A 17,000-nucleotide genomic window follows, 5' to 3' on the forward strand; every position below is an offset into this window, starting at 1 on the left:
GTCGGTAGTAACTCTGCGTCATTGTTTCTTTTGTTTTATTGATGTAGGTGCATTTTGACTGTTTGGCTGTATATGTGTGCTTTCCGTGTGTCGCGTAATAAATGTGCATTGTGTGAACTGTTTTCCCGTTTCGCTTCGTCTTTTCTTTATTGACCCTCCATCCTGCTTCACGTAAAAGGGTTCGTAGTGGGCTTAATACGCCCGATAATTAATCGGAACCATCGAGGCCGACGATAACACTGCTCGGTTATCCCGATAGCACGGAATGGACCGCTTAAGCGGTTCGTGTCCGGAGTCGGCCTGCGGCGAGGTACGATCGCCCGGTCGACCATCTGCGCAGGTACTTAGGTAGATCGAATTTGGCGAGCGACCCTATCCTGCGCTGGTGGGCAATTGGCACAGTCGTAGTGGGGTTAAACCCCCACCCGTGACTAGCTCCCGGCGTTGTTCCGAGAGGGTCACGACAGAATTGTCCATTCCGGTGGGCGAGGCAGCCGCCATTCGAGTCGAGCGGCCGATCGCACGCTGGCGGGCGCGAATTCGCAATAATACAAACAACACGCTTTACATTACATTACAATCACATTTCATTCCAAAACTGCAATACAAAGCAAAAGCTCAAGGAATGGCAAGTGCAAGCCGAGGCAGCAGGAACAAGGAGCGCATGTGGGCAACTCTGACACGGAGCCAAGAGTGAGGCCAATGAGAGTCGCCTGGGAACATCGGCGCATCAACCACAAGGCTGCACAAGAGTTGCCCATTCCCCAGGCCACGCCTCGATTGGGGGCTTTATAAGTCCTGGGATCCCAGAATTCAGTGTCTTGTACATCCAGAGAGCAAAGAGAGGTAGAAGGAGTCCTCCAGAAATGGGCTGGACAATCATAAGCCACTGCACAGATAGACCCTGCCATGGAGCAGGTGTGAGCCAGCCGCTGAGCTTTTTCCCTGGATGCACCGGCTGTTACATACTGACTTACATGATTTATCTCTTGCTATCCCTATCTATTCGGTTACTTGAAACGCACAAAGAATTATCAATGATTTCCCTTGAACTCGCTCAGAGCAAGGGTACTGACGTGCATTCACTATTTCCTCGAAGCATTACGAAACATTCACCATATTTTTCCCCACACGGTGCATTACATCACCACCTTTTCTTCTTTCTTCACCCCCTCCCCTTTTCACGGTGGCACCACGTAAGCCCCAGGCTTGCATCAGGTGAGCAAGGGATCACCACAAGTACCACCTTCTTTATCTCTCTGCCCATCATCCTCACTTGTGTCGAACTTCCCGTAATGAATGAAGCGTCCATGTCCATCGATTCATGATTTCGATTGTTGAAGGGGCTTGCGTGTTAGGGGCTAAGATCTTTCTTTTGTGAACTGCATTCCTGTAAATACGTGCTCTTTATTTAACAAGCCCTTTCGTTTCCAACCTGCCCGAGAGTCTCTTTCCTCAATTGGTTAGACGGAGTACGTAATTAGTAGATGGGAGTTTGTCCCACTGTTTGGCTACGATCAGACTAACTGACGTCCCACTTACAGTTACGTTTGGCTCCACCTAATTGATAAATAAGGGTGGTGTGTCGAGAACATAGGCCTTATCTGAGGTGACCAATTGATCGGGGAGGTAATGCGGGATTTGGACACGAGGACCCTACCAGAATTAGTCATTTCAGACAGCGCCTGTGGTTGCTTAGCAAATCGTTGTGCTGCAGAGTTATCTGCGGCTCGTCGGCTTCAGGGTCAAAGGTCGGGAAACGGGTCCAAGAGAGGCCACTCGTGACCCGGCCATCAAGCCCATAGCAATATATATATATACACACGAACAGGGTATACTTAAACATTGTGTAAGTATATGAACCGTGCTTCCCCATTGTCTCGGGTTGCTCACCTGCATTTGATTTTTCATTTTTATTTTTCATTTATTTATATTTTCATTTATGGATGCTTTGCGATGGTTCAGTGATTTTTCCTGATGTAGCGGCTTCGATATCCATCGGCACACAAAATTTCAGCTTTCTACGTCACCCGGAAATTGCTGATTTTTAATATCAGTGAGTGAGTCAGAAGTGAGAAAGAGCTTTATATATTAAACTCGAAGGGCACTTGGTAGAGCACATACCTCCGCCACACAATTCCTGATCCATGAGAACATATCAGGCCCAATGCATTTTTGAAATATCATGTTATTTATAGTTTTTGGCCCTATCTTTCAATGGTGAAAAATCACTTCAAAGATGAAATAATTCTCGTATCCAAATCCAGATTCGGATATTCACCAAAATGGAAACAATTCGTCCTTGTCACATCCAATCTGTCCACCAAATATATATATATTTTTTTGTATACCTTGGTCGAGGCTCGTATGAGAGCTAACACACAACTCACAGCAAGGAGGCATGAGACAAGAGGGGCGGGAGTGGAAGGGACAAAACAGTGGGGAACAGACACATTAGGTGAACTGTGGAAGGGAGAGGGATGGGGATGGGACGGGGAACATGGCGAAGAGAAGATGGACATTACAGGGACTTTCAGGAAGGAAAGCAGGAGAATTGAAGGAAGTGGGCTTGGGTGGATTATCGGGGGTAGAAAAGATCGAGGATTTGGATGGGGGAAGATAAGAGGTGGTGGTGAACAGCTGTTTTGAAAGCCTGGAGGGAAGAATGGGAAAGAATAGAGTGAGGAAGTTTATTCCAAAGGCGGGAAAAAAGAGGAATGAAAGAGTGAAGATGAGCAGTGATTCGTGATTTTGGTAGTTTTACCAGAAGGGGGTTGTTGGCGGACCTTGAGCGTCCTGTGGAAATGTGGTGGGGACAAATCGCAGAGAGAGCAGGGGGGGCAAGGCTGGAGAGGAGTCGGTAGAAGACAGAAAGACCACCGACTAACCTGCGGTGATTGAGTGAGAGGCCCAAAGACTCAGCTTCATTGCGGGAGATGCCGATGATCTTAAATGCCCTGGTTTCGACAGCGTGAAGCCGAGAAAGGTGGGAGGCAGGAGCACCAGCCCAGAGGGGAGAGTAGTACTCCATCAGGCTACGGACAAAAGCTTTGTAAGTGGTCAGGAGCTCAAGAGGGCCGAGGAAGGACTTTGCACGACGGAGGATTCCCAGTCGGCGACTGGCTTTTGAGGCGAGGTTGGAAATGTGACTTTCCCAGGAAAGGTCATGGCAGATAGTGAGACCCAGAAGCTTGAAAGAAAAGACTTCTTCCAGAGGATTGTTGAGAAAGTGGATGGGGGGGTTTTGTAAACGGTCCTTTCGAAGAGACATAGTGAGAGTGTGAGATTTGTCTGGATTGAAAGACATGTTCCACGTGTTGGACCAGTTTGTGATTTTATCCAGATCTGCAGTGAGCGAAGAAGCTGCTGCTTGCCGGTCTGAGGGATGACAGATGGTACGGCAGAGGGTGGAGTCGTTGGCAAAGAGAAATAGAGGATTTTCCAGAGAGTCCGAGAGATCATTGATGAAAACCAGAAAAAGAACAGGGCCCAGAACGCTACCTTGAGGAACTCCAGCCTGCACAGGAAGAGGGGATGAAAGAACTCCATTTAGGGCCACATGTTGACTGCGACAGGAGAGGAAGTCTGCGAGCCATGAGTGGAGATGGCCTTGAATACCATGGGAAGAGAGTTTGGTGAGTAGTGCAGGGTGCCAGACTGTGTCAAAAGCACGTGATATGTCCAGGGATACGGCTCGGATTTCCTGTCTGGCATTGAGGACCTCCATCCATTGATGGGAGAGCAGAAGCAGCATATCCAGGGTAGAGTGACCTGGTCTGAAATCAAATTGATGATTGGAAATCAAGCCATTGGAGAAGAGGAAGGATTTCATGTCTGAAGCGATGATGGATTCCATAACCTTGCTGATGATTGGGAGAAGGCTGATTGGTCTGTAGTTACAGGGATCTGTTTTTGCACCTTTTTATGCAGGGCAGTGATGTTAGCAGATTTCCAAGCAGATGGCAGATGACCTTGGGAAAATGAGAGGGTGAATAGAACAGAGAGAGGGTGAGCAAGAGCAGAAGAGCAGGCTTTGAGGACACATGTGCTGATGCCGTCTGGACCGGTTGCAGAATCTGACTCGAGGTTTGAAAGCAAGCTCTCCACCTTGTCAGGAGAAAAGGATACAGAGTCCAGGGACAGTTGGGTGCGACTGGGTAAAGTGGGTAGAGAAAGTGATGGGTTTAGGACACAAGATTTAGCTGCAAACACCGAGTTTAGACATTCAGCTTTATCACGTGTGGAATCAGCAGTGCGGCCATTTGAGGTAAGGGAGGGGATGGAGGGGGAACATACACCAGAAACAGATTTGATTAGACGCCACCAGGATTTTGAGGAGGGAGAGAGGTTTGAGAGTTCAGACTTGAGATGAGAAAGATGTTGTTTTCTGGCTCTCCTGAGGGTAGATACACACTTGTTCCGAGCTTTGTGGAAAGAACTGAGATTGCCCTCAGGATCCGGATCCGTCCGGAAATTTCATCCGGATCCGTCCACAACTTTTTGAGATATCCTGCACACAAACAAACAGGCAGAGAGGTGAAAACATAACCCCCTTCACCTTCGGTGGCGGAGGTAAATATCAGGCTTTGTATCGTTTTTGTCCCTATCTCTCAACGGTGAAGAATCACTTAAAAAAGGAACTAATTCTCGCATCCAGATCTGGATTCGGATCTTCACCAAAATCGAATCAATTCCTCTTTGCTACACACCCAACCTGTCCACCAAGTTTTTTTCCTGAATCCGTCCACAACTTTTTGAGATATCGTGCTATATATTAGTTTAGCCCTGTTTCTCAATGGTGAAGAATCACTTCAAAAATTCTAGTCGGATCTGGATCTTCACAAAATCTAATCAGTTCGTCCTTGTCACACACCCAACCTGTCCACAAAATTTCATCCAGATCCATCCACAACTTTTTGAGATACCCTGCACACAAACAGACAAGAAGGAGAGGCCGTCCAGAGCACGATACTTGCAAAATCCATAAAACAAGTTTGACCTCAAAAATAATTGGTGCTTGAATTAAATGACCAAATACGCAACTCATCTTCAAATTTCAAGTGAAACGGATGAAAATTGACAATTTTAGAAATTCGGCCTATGTTGACCTTTAAGCCTCTGTGGACCTCAAAAATAATTGGCTGGTTGAGTTCAGTGACCTGAAATATAAATCCTTTTCAAATTTCAAGTCAATCGGATGAAAATTGAGGATTTTAGAAATACGACCTAAATTGTTGACCTTTTGACCTTTTGACCTCAAAAACAATAAGCTTCTTCCTTATGACAAACTCGACCATGCGGTGAAGTTTCGTGAAGATCAGTTTGAAATTGTGAGCTGCAGGTGATAACCAGGCAGACAAACAGACAAACAGACAGAATAACAAAACCGACCGGTCAATCTAGTTGAAAAATCTTCGATTTTGCCAGTAAAAAACAGACAGAGAGGGGTGAAAACACGAGCTCCTTCGCCTTCGGTCGCGGAGGTTAATATACACACCAGGCATATTATCAAGGAAAGCAGTGTAGAAGTTCAGATTGCCTTCTTAAATGGCACATTCTTTCACTTTCGCCATTTCAAGAGCAAATGCCCTCAAATATTTTTTGTTATCGTTAAGATGTTTCATTAAATGTCAATGATCTTCACATTTGAACAATCAGTGGATAAAATAATTGCTTGTGATGACATTAAACAGAGAGAGTAGGCAATTAGACAAAAAAAAAATATTGTGTTCACAATATATTTCCTGTACTTTAAGCACACAATAAGGAGAGCAATAGGCAACGGGGTGGTTGAGGTAGTATGTGAAGATAATTGGACGCAAGAACAAGGTAAAATTCAAGGCGTTAAAAGCTGCTAATCTGTTTGGAGAAAATTTAATTCTCAATCTGTCCCTGCACCCCCACTCCCCCTGCCCCCCTCCAGCCTCCTTCTCCACCCTCATGCACCCATGCCACCCACGTCTCTACAGCCAGTATACAAGATGCACTCTTGCAAAATATACCATGGGATAATTATATTTTTATGATTTGTGTTAAGATAATGGAGCTGGCAGGATGGCCACGAGGTACGCACACTCACCTCGAAGTTGTCTAGCTTGCGTCGTAATCTCGACCCTGCTATAAACTGCCATCCCGGTGTTTCACAAGCAGGGTGATTCATCAATGTATGCGCCGTCCCTTAGATGGATGTTGAAGTGGGCATCCCGTCTGGCAGAATTAGTTGGTGGACGTTAAGGATCCCTGGAAAGGCTGCTGGAAAGGCAATGGCAAACCACCCAGCATAACACTTGCCAATACACTGCTTCAGGCAGACCAACACACTGTAAGGAGTATGGAACATATTGGATTTCGATGAAGAAAACAAAAGGCGTGAAATCCAACCACTGACATCGTCACGTGGCTCAGGTCTGATGCTTCGGCCGCAGACTGGTCTTCAGCTGGGACTACGTTGAAGACCACTTTGTGGTCTAAACTTTTTGAACATGAGCCACATGAGAAATTAATTGGTTGGTTGTGTTTTCTGTGTTTCCCAACTACATCGACATCTGGATCAATACAGCCAGCTTAACATCCCTTCACTGGAATAGCCTGCTCTGTGGTGCAGTACTTCTGCTAGCACCACACCAGCAAGACAGGTGTTTGTCAAAGTTGCTCTTCCTGTGAGGGCTTTTAATAATAGAATGCAAAGCATGAACTCCGAACAGTGTTGTACATCTGTAGATGGTTAAAGGAAGAAACTTTTTATTTCCATTTTATGATTCATACAGACTATTATGAATTAATCTGGTGGAATGTTAAGTCAGAAGGTAGCGCGCGTGCACACACACACACACACACACACACACACACACACACACACACACACACACACACACACACACACACACACACACACGTAAACTGAGATGGCTAACGTAAGTCTTATTCCAGAGTCAATATGATACAGTTATCATCAATGACCTTTCAGTACTGCTTGCAGCATGCCAACCTTCGCGTGAGACTTCAAGTCAGATGTGTGAAGTCTGCAATCATGTACAAATTACAGATTCCGATATATGATTTACAGTGCCAGGGTGAAACCAATTCTCTCAAGGGTTCCAATAAAAATCAATTGAAATGGATGCAACACCGGTGGGCTGAAAAACATTTTCCTGTTTCATTAATATGATTCGCCAAATCCATGAGTGGGGTTCTAACACCATGTTTTGCTTTGAATTCCACAGGAGGGTTCTGCACAATGTTCATTGTCTCAGCCGCCCCAAGCAGGTCAAGAGTCTGCATCTGCTGTGAGCTCTTGTGGCACTCTCGCAGTGCAGATGGATTTCTGCAAACGGACACAAAAGGTGTCAGTTCTCCTCGAAAAAGTTGTGGACCTTCTTCCGCGAGAGCGCACCGGAGCTACTGCCTGGCAGGTGGGGCGATCGTGCACATATGCTGTTGTGTTCTTATGCATAAGTTTAGCACTAGTTTTGGTGATATAGCAGAAGGTAAAAATGGAAACGTCCACAATTTTGAATGAGGATGGTCTCGGATAGATTTCAGCTCGACTTGGCAGCTGCAGATCCTTACCATATCTCGCTTGCATTCAAACAATCACAGACCCTCATAATTTTTTTTAATCTCTCTTCCTGTACATTACACCTGCAACAGATACATCTTGTGCTACTCCCCATGAAGCGACAACGCTTTCGGTCAAGCGTGCAGCGTGGAGATGAGCTGACCTTTGACGAGACGTTCCGCTTCTCGGGCATTGAAGATTCTGAGCTGGCAAGATATGGTGTGCGTTTCCGACTGTATGCCATGCGGTCCATCAACCGCGAACGGCTCATGGGCGAGAGCCTCTTCTACATGAACAGGCTTATCGTCAATAATCACATTGTTGGGAGACTGCGCCTGGAACCTCGATCAACTATCAACGTAAGGCCTATGTCCGCAGAGCCCTCAACCTAAACGCCGAATGAACATCGTTTTTAAGTATGTTTAATCACAGTGACCTCATTTTATTGCATTTATGTCATCATTATTCGTTAGTTCCATGGCCGCTCACGTCTGAGCCGTCTAGCCTGGGTTCACATCTCGACCCAGCTGTAAACTGTAATTCCAGTGTTTCGCAGGTGTGTTGCATTCATGAGTGTGTGCTCCATCCCTTGGATGGATGTTAAACTGGGCGTCCCATCTGCCAGCATTTGTTGATGGATGTTAAAGACCCCAAGGTGTCCATTATGAAGAGTAGTCGAGCTATCGCCAGCACCATGAACATATTCCTGCTCTAACTTACAGTGGACCTGCATCAGTGGCACAACTGCGCTGCCATGTGTTCCACATGAAAAAAGATGAACTGCATACTTTTTTCATTCAAGTGTCGAACATACCTTTTCATACTACAGTCGTCTCGTTAAGAGGAATAGTATTGAGAGATTAATTTCAATGCAAGAAGAACAATAACATTAAACTAGATGCGCCACTTTGTAACTGCGGGCAGTTATGACCAGGTACCAAGACGCCCCGCTTTGATCCAACCCTGCTCTGATTGGATACATGACCCATGACGTCCTCTTTATAAAACTGAATTCAGAAATGGGTTAGAAAAATTCAATTTAAAATCAAATTAAAAAAAAAACAACCCCAGATTCAAACTAATTAAAAAAAAATGGCTGCCAGATCATGCGACCTATGACACATAAATTATTATCAAACAATATTCCCAAAGACTCGATGATCATGATGATCCTGTTTCATATCGATCGAGTTGGTTGTTCTGGAGAAGATACAATTGTAAGCTTTTTCTTCAAAAATTATGGCTGCCAGACCATGCGACCGATCACATTGAAATTTTAAACACATATTCCTCATGACTACTAGATCTTGCTTGTTAACTTTCATGTCAGTAGATGAAGCGGTTCAAGAGAAATCATTTTTTAAGGTTTTCATTCAATCCAACATGGCCGCCGGACCATGTGACCGATTGGTTTTGTGATCACCCTTGTATCCCCAAGGCTTATGGATCATACCTGTGAAACTTCCCCTAAATTTGTCCAGACTTTCGTGAGAAGAAGGTTTTTAAAGGTTTATTCTTCAAAAAAAAAAGAAATAGCTGCCAGACCATGTGACCGATGACATTGACATTTTAAGTATGTATCCCCCAAGGCTAGGAGATCATGTGCATGAAGTTTTGCATCGATCTCATAAGCCGTTCTGGAGAAAAATATTTTTTATGGTTTTTATTTTCAATCCAATTTGGCTCATCTCAAAAAGGGTTCGCACCACAGAGTTCATAGAACCAGTTACCCTGTGAAGTGTGGTGTCGTGACAGAGGTGCTCCAAGGCAGACACGAACGGGGGAACAGTACAACCCTGCTTTATTGCACGAGCGAGAGCGTGAGCGTACGTTGCCCGTAACTCCCCTTTATTACGTACTCGATGCACTCCACAAACCACACGACCTCCAGGCTCCCAGGCCACAACGGCTACAGCAACTACGACCACGCCTCAGGCGGCGCGCCCTCATATATCCCGTGCAAGCACGTGACCACTCTAACCACTCCTCCACCACGCTCCCCCACATCATGCCGTGCCCCCGCAGGCCCAGTACACCACATGTAGTATCCAAGTATATACTTTAATTTAAATAAAATAACCAGAGTTGGTGTCAAAGCCACCCAATGCTCGCCTGTTTATACATTTATCGTTTTTAAAAGACTCGTCTCATAATATTTGTTATAAAGCATTGCAGTGAAGTCTGATCCAAATAATTCTAAAGCAAAATATGTATTTGCACATTGTAATCAGTAACAAGAGCGCAAGTGAGCACAATATACGCCCGAACAAGAAGGTACATACAGAATTGTGCTACTACATGGAAAACAGCATCCTGGTTGCCATGGCAACCACTTTAGATGACGACCGTATGTTGCGACACACCATCTCCACAGTCTGTACCTATGTACCAAATATGAAACGTGAAAGTTGAAAACTTTGGGAGTTAGAGTGCGGACAGGAACGGACGGATGGACGGACGGACGGACGGACGGACAGACAGACAGACCGACTACCATATAATTAATTTTGTGGAGAGGTTCTCTCCTTGATCGGTTAACCGTTATAATCGAAAATATGTGTTTGCAAACTCAGTTGGTTGTTCAAACTGCTGTTTCTCAGGAAAACCTTGATGTTTGTATTGCAACTGCAATAGTATACGGAAAGTTGTTGCTTATTGCACTGTCAATGACAGGAACATGTGCATTTGTCTTTTCTATTGTCATTCTGACACTGTGTTTGAGTCTTCTTTTTTTTTGTATACACTGTCGAGGCTCGGGTGAGAGCTAAAACACAGAAATGCACAACAAGGGGAGCAGGAGATAATAGGGGTGGGAGAGTGAAGGAAAAAAACAGTGGGGAACAGAGGCATCATGAGATCAGTGGAAGGGAGAGGGATGGGGCAGGGTACACAGGGTAAACAAGATGGACACTACAGGTACAAGAACAGATAGCACAATATCTCAAAAGGTTATGGATGGATTCACACAACACTTGGTGGACAGGTTGTGAGTGCCACTAGGAAGAACTGATTCAATTTTGGTGAAGATCCGAATCCAGATCTGGATACAATAATTATTTAATGTAAACTGATTCTTCACCATTGAGAGATGGGGCTAAAAACGATATTGCATGATATCTCAAAAAGGTTGACGACGGATTCGGATGAAACTTGGTGGGCACGTTGGGTGTGTGATAGGACTAATTGTTTCGATTTTGGTGAAGATCTGAATCCGGATTCAAGAATTTTTCAGGTGATTCTTCACCATTGAGAGATGGTGCCAAAATGATGTATAGCATGTTATCTCTAAAAGTTGTGGCCAACTTCTGACAAAACGAAGTGGAAGAGTTGGTTCGGCAACAAGAACAAGCCGATTCGATTTTGGTGAAGGTCCGGAATCAGATCCGACCTATCAGTGGGAAAACTAACCCTAACCCTAACTATTCAGCCTGGCTGGTATGTTCTCTACTGAGTGCCGTTCCATTTCACCAAGTTGTCACTCTATGAGTGATTTTTCATTTATTTATTTATTTATTTATTTGTTGGTCCATGTGGAACACATTTGTTGACTGGTCTCCCATCAGCCAAAGTTAACACAAACTCAAAGCCGCCCTTTTTGTCACACTCCATTTTCCTGTTTGTCTGTTCCCTTATATATTGTAAATCTTGAGAACGGAACATTGTAGAGCCACAGAACTTGACAGACATGATAGAGGGCCCATGGGGAGTGTCATGTGCTGGAGGTTGGTGGTGATTTGTGGGGTGGTTGAGAGTAAGGGGGAGATCTTTGTAACAGCTTATGTGATCGAAACGAAACTTAGTACACATAATGGGGAGTAAAATATGGGGGTAATAAGTTTAGTGGGGGAGGGGTTCACTACTTTGGGTTCTGGATATTCACATTGGTTGCCCAAGAACAGATTTTTCATTTTATGGGGGGATTTGGAATAGGGGGTAGGGGAATCTTTGGAACAGCTTGAGTGATCGCCATCAAACTTGTTAGAGATAGTATAGGCCATGGGGGGTTAACAATAAAAATAAATTAAGTTTTTATTTTTAATATATTTTGAGATTGGAATAGAGGGAAGGGTAATGTATTTAACTGCGTCAATTGATCGTGACCAAACCTTTCAAGGATCGCGTGGGCCCCATTGTGAGTAGAATTGGGGGGGTGGGGGTGGAGGTTTTGGGAAGGGCGTAGGGATTAGTTGTGTTTGCTTGACTCTTGTGAACAGTGGGGGCACAGCACGTACACTCCCTGAGCTTGATCGTGGCATTTGTTTCTTTATTTAATTATTTTATAAAGGAACAGCAAATGTCATCAATGGCTAAATACATCACAAATCATGCCTTGCACACAACCAACGCTTCGCCGATGCCGAGCTGTTGTTCGAAATGTCCATAAAGTGGAACCCAACAAAATGGAGTTATAATTCCCATGGGGTTTCTTCTGATGCTTCTCAAGCTTAAGAGGGTCAAGCACCAGATGTCTCTCAACGTCAAAATGTTTACACTTGCTGAACTATTGCTGCCATAAAATCTGTTCGGTCCGCCCTTCATGACCGCCATCCTTCCATTTGCTTTGTCGTGTGGTCATTCATCAATCGAAGCTGATAATTACCACATTTCGGGACATTATTAACGCCAATTTTGGACAGTAATACTTGACCTTTTGTTCACAAGAATCAAAAAAGTTTCCTTTCATCTCTGTTTTTGATTTCCTAACTAATAATAGGCACAGGAGTATTATATTTTGCCCTTTGGCTTGTTTTTCTCTTTTAAAGGTGGATTTTAATGAATAGTCCAGTACTTGGAATTAGAGTGAAGGCAAATGAACAAAAAAAAAGGAGAGTGTGGCATTTGTTTTACTTTGTTATGGAGCATCTACTGTATTTGTCATATATGATCATATATGCGTAAGTGTTGAAATGTGAGGGGGAGGAGAAGGGTGCTCAGTGAAGAAGATCAAAATTTATAAAAGGATGACAAGTGGGAGAGGAAAATAAAACTATGGGGCAGGAGCAGGGGGGAGGTTGTTTGGGAGGAGGGGGTGGAGCATTCAGAGGAGTTTGTTTGGGAGGATGGGGTGGAGCATCCATAGGAGTTTATTTCGGAGGAGGGGTGGAGCATCCATAGGAGTTTGTTTGGGAGGAGGGGGTGGAGCATCCATAGGAGTTTGTTTGGGGCAACGAGGTGGAACATCCAGAGGAGTTTGTTTGGGAGGAGGGGGTGGAGCATCCATCGGAGTTTCTTTGAGAGGATGAGGTGGAGCATCCAGAGGAGTTTGTTTGAGAGGATGAGGTGGACCATCCAGAGGAGTTTGTTTGGGAGGATGGGGTGGAGCATCCAGAGGAGTTTGTTTGGGGCGACGAGGTGGAGCATCCAGAGGAGTTTGTTTTAAGAGAGGAGATAGGCCTAAGTGGAGGGGTGCAAAGGGGTTTGTTGGGTGGGGTAGAGTTGGGGGAAAATTTTTGGTTTTCTTTTCTCCTATGTGTGCAATTATAAGAGTTGTGAGCTTATACAATCTCCATAAAAATGCAACTCGCCTATGGCGTTTGACATACCTTCGGCATCAATATCACCCGACACAACCGCATACCAGAGGGAAAGGATGGGTGTGGGATATTGAATTTCAAGGATGGGTCACATCCCTCGGGAACGCTTAATAGTGTCTTTCCAGTTCCCTGGCCAGACACTAGCCAAGTGTAGCCCAAAGGGTTTGGGCCTAGCATTCGCCCTTCGATTATTTTCCTCCAACCTGTGCTTTTTCCCGCACTTCCTGCCTTAAGTATTTCCCTCCTGCCAATTCCACTTCTTTCTCTAAACCTCTCTGCTTTGTGTGAAACATCTCTTTGTCATCACCTAAAGGCAATATGCTTCTCATCCATAGAGATTACCAAATATTCTCTCTCTCTCTCTGTCTCTGTCTCTGTCTCTCTCTCTGTCTCTCTCTCTCTCTCTCTCTCTCTCTCCCTCTCTCTCTCTCTCTCTCTCTCTCTCTCTCTCTCTCTCTCTCTCTCTCTCTCTCTCTCTCTCTCTCTCTCGCTCCTTTGCTTTTATCACAACACAATTACCTTGCGTTGTTCTTTCTTCCAGTAATTATGTATTTCTTTCCACTCTGCCCAATTTAATTTCTGAGTTTTTAATCCACTCACAGGTTTATAAGACACCATCTGGATAATGGGAAATAATTTGTCTCGTCACTGGTGTACTTGCCCCTTCCCTCCCCCCCCCCGTTATTTCCTATCTCGTCCCAACTATTGTTTCCTTTTCTCCAAACTCTTTCCACACTCCTTACGCTTGTGAAAATGTCCTGTGATTACTCGTGAAATTGGATTAAATACTGATGGGATATTTCATGAATGAGATCTCATGGCAATTAGAACCTCTGTTGTGGTACCTTCCTTTCTCTCTATTTCCACTGCTCCTTCTGATACCTTCCCCAGCTGTACATATCTTTTTTTTTTACAGTTTAACAAAACACTACTCTCTCAATATGATGAAGACATAATGCAGAATAAAGACACATGATAAAGAGATGGCTCCAAATGACGTGTGAGGGCAGGCATAATGCACTTCAATTTGCTGGCTTTTCTTCTTTTTCCCCTCATATTCAATCCTCCGTCTTCAATAGCATTCATATTTACTAATCCTGTTAATCTGTCTTAGTTTGTACGTCCATACGGGACGAAATGTATTTGTTTTTTTACCTTTTATGTTATTGTGCTTCTCAGCTGCAGAGCTGGCTCTCTGACTCATTGCATCAAATTCAATTCCCCTGCTCCCCTTTCACCCTCCACTCCCTCCCCAAGTAATGTCTAGTCGGTCCTTGTATCATCCCAAGAATATTATTGAAGAGTTGAGTTATTGAACAAGATCCATTCACAAAACTCGTATGAGCATTGCACGTTACTTCTTTTAGGTTGGAGTCTGCGGTACTAGCCTATGAAGATCTTTCTGTTTTCTCTTTCTTTCTCGTCAACCATCGCTCTCCCTGCTCAATTCTCAAACATTAGAGCCTTATCGCACCATTCCTCCCACTGTCATCCACGAGGTAGCTTTGCTCCATCAGAGGGTGTCTAATGACCTGCTAAGACAGGAGAAAAGGGAATTGTTGTGAAGGAGAGGAGTCTCACTCTTTGGATCCAACAAGATAACGTATCATGGAGCAATTGAACATTGGCATTACAGAATCGATTCCAATTGTTCTCTGTAGCATGGAAGCTTATCATTGGGTTAATTCCTACAACGAATCTGTTTGTTTTGTTTTCACTTTTTTGTCACTATAAAATAGCATGGAAATTGTTGATTTGTTCACGGCAGCTCCAGTGTAAGGTCCATTTATTTACCCCTTGCCAAATCCACAAAGCCTGGAAAATCTCGCCGTGATGGTCTAGCAATTTTTGGCCGATCCCCACCCCTCTCTTCTCCCTCTCCCATGCTCCTCATTCGCACCTGCTCACGCAAGTCATGCCGCCAGGAATTGCCTTATGCGTTGCAGAGGGGAGCAGGTAGACTTGGGGTGCTAATGATGCATCCTTGCACGAGGCATGGGCGGATGCAATTAAGCATTTACCATTGATGAAATTAGCAGATTTAAGCCCTTAGAGGCATTGCATCGGTTGTGTACCTCCATTTCTCTTCGAGATTGAAACGATGCCTGCACCAGAGCAGTCTGAATTTGTCATGTTTACGATTTTGGATACATTTGTGATCTTGAATGCAGAGCAGTTTACAAGTTATCTGCCTGTGCTTGTCATAAAGGAGGTTTGATGTCGTCGAGATTTGATTGTGCAGTTTCCAGAGCACGTTGCAATCCGTATGCTATACTAGTTTAACCAGTGTAAGTGACGGATGCGACCGATGTAAAAGGTGGGATTAATGGTCAGTACGATGGAGATTTTGGTCAAGTTGTTTCGATTACGGGTAAGGAGGGCTTGTGATGAAATGCCAATCATTTGCTTCTATGTGAGTAAAATGGCTCTCGAGTTATCCTCTTTCTGCTCATTAATGAAAAGAAGACTTTTTTGTGTTTAAAGATTGTGTTTGTGACGTCATATGTGGCCAAATAAATAATGAAGGAGGTAAAATGTAAGACGGGACCATTATGGTATTTTCCTAATTTCAATGAAACTTGTGAAACAAACATTTTAGAAAACAGCCAATTTTCACTCTGAAAGTCACTTTTATTCAACAACTTCTGTTGAGAAATGCTTTAATCAACATTTCTGTTATTTAATTTTGAAATAATCGTATACTTAGTACTTTATGTTCATCCATAGTATAAATCCTGCTTCCACTTAAAAAGTATACTCTTGGATTTTATTATAATTAGCTTATTATGGACGTTCAGGCATAATGGGCCGAATGCTTCACATAAGTTTTTTTTAAATATTTTTAATGGGGTTTCCTTAAAAGAGTGTATAATGGTTTCTTGTCTCCTTCAGCTTGGTGAGGCCCTTGAGACATTAAGCAATCAAAAGCTCAGCTCAGGGCAACAGCTGGTAAATTTCTACTATCTATATCGCCCTGGCATTTTGATCTCAGCTGAGTAATATTTCTTAAGCTTGTACTGCTGTGGTTACCTGCACAACTGGCTTTCTCGCACTCTTTCTCCAACCCTCGTGTTTCCTGGCAACGGAGTGCTGTAGCTAAGGCAACCGCACATGAGGCATGCTCCAATCGCTCTGTAATAGGGAACTATATGAGGTAGAACTGCACGTGAGACCAAGCTATCTAGTCTGGGTCTTGATGTCAACATATAAGGAGCTTCATACTTCAACTTTGCTTCTTGTATCTGTTTTGCCATTTATCAATTTATTGTTCTGCACCGATGATGACATTGTTTGATCTTTCTGCTGGTGCAAGTCAGGAATATATTGGGACTTATTAGGATGTCCAAGTACCCTTTTAATATTTATTTATTACTAGCAAAGGTACCCGGCATTGCTGAGTAATGCCCCTTCCCCTGAATCCTCCCACCCCACCTGCCCTCCCTCAAACCCTTTCCTCCTCCTCCTCCCACCTACCCCCCTCTGGACGGACTCCCACCCCATCCCCTCCCTCCTCCCACCCACCCCCCACTCCAGACTCCCACCCCACCTCTTCCCCTCCCTCCTCCAATCACCCCTGCCCCACCCCCTCCAGACTCCCAACCCACCAATTCTCCTCCCTCCTCCCACCCCACCCCTTCCCCACAACAGGTGGCTTGGTGGCTCATGTGTAAGTTATAAATTTTTAGAAAATGACTGTTTAAAACCCATAGTAAGGTGTATCGTGGTAAAAAATGTGATCCTATAAAGTTTTGTCGCGATTAAACGTGGGAGCTCAGAGGAGTAGCATTTATACAGAAGACTTTTATATCGAAGATAACGTCAGTCCAAGCTCCTAATGAAATGAAATGACGTCCAAAATGGAAGCATATCACACAAAAAGGTGAAACAATTAAAACCCAGGCTAGACA

The 17,000-nt window shown here is 44.2% G+C and overlaps 1 protein-coding gene across 8 annotated transcripts in view; it reads left to right on the forward strand.

Moving 5' to 3' along the window:
- LOC147011697 (synaptotagmin-14-like) overlaps positions 1–17,000 on the forward strand; it is a 248,794-nt gene that overhangs the window by 195,264 nt on the left and 36,530 nt on the right. For all 8 annotated transcript variants that reach the window (XM_085856244.1, XM_085856249.1, XM_085856248.1 and 5 more), the window contains 2 exons: positions 7,224–7,412; positions 7,651–7,917. In XM_085856244.1, the coding sequence (XP_085712370.1) occupies positions 7,224–7,412; positions 7,651–7,917 (456 nt within the window). The remainder of the gene's footprint in view (positions 1–7,223; positions 7,413–7,650; positions 7,918–17,000) is intronic.

Source organism: Eptatretus burgeri, chromosome 15, assembly GCF_056783735.1.
Source record: "Eptatretus burgeri isolate ZD-2024b chromosome 15, Ebu_testis_v1, whole genome shotgun sequence".
Taxonomy (NCBI): domain Eukaryota; kingdom Metazoa; phylum Chordata; class Myxini; order Myxiniformes; family Myxinidae; genus Eptatretus; species Eptatretus burgeri.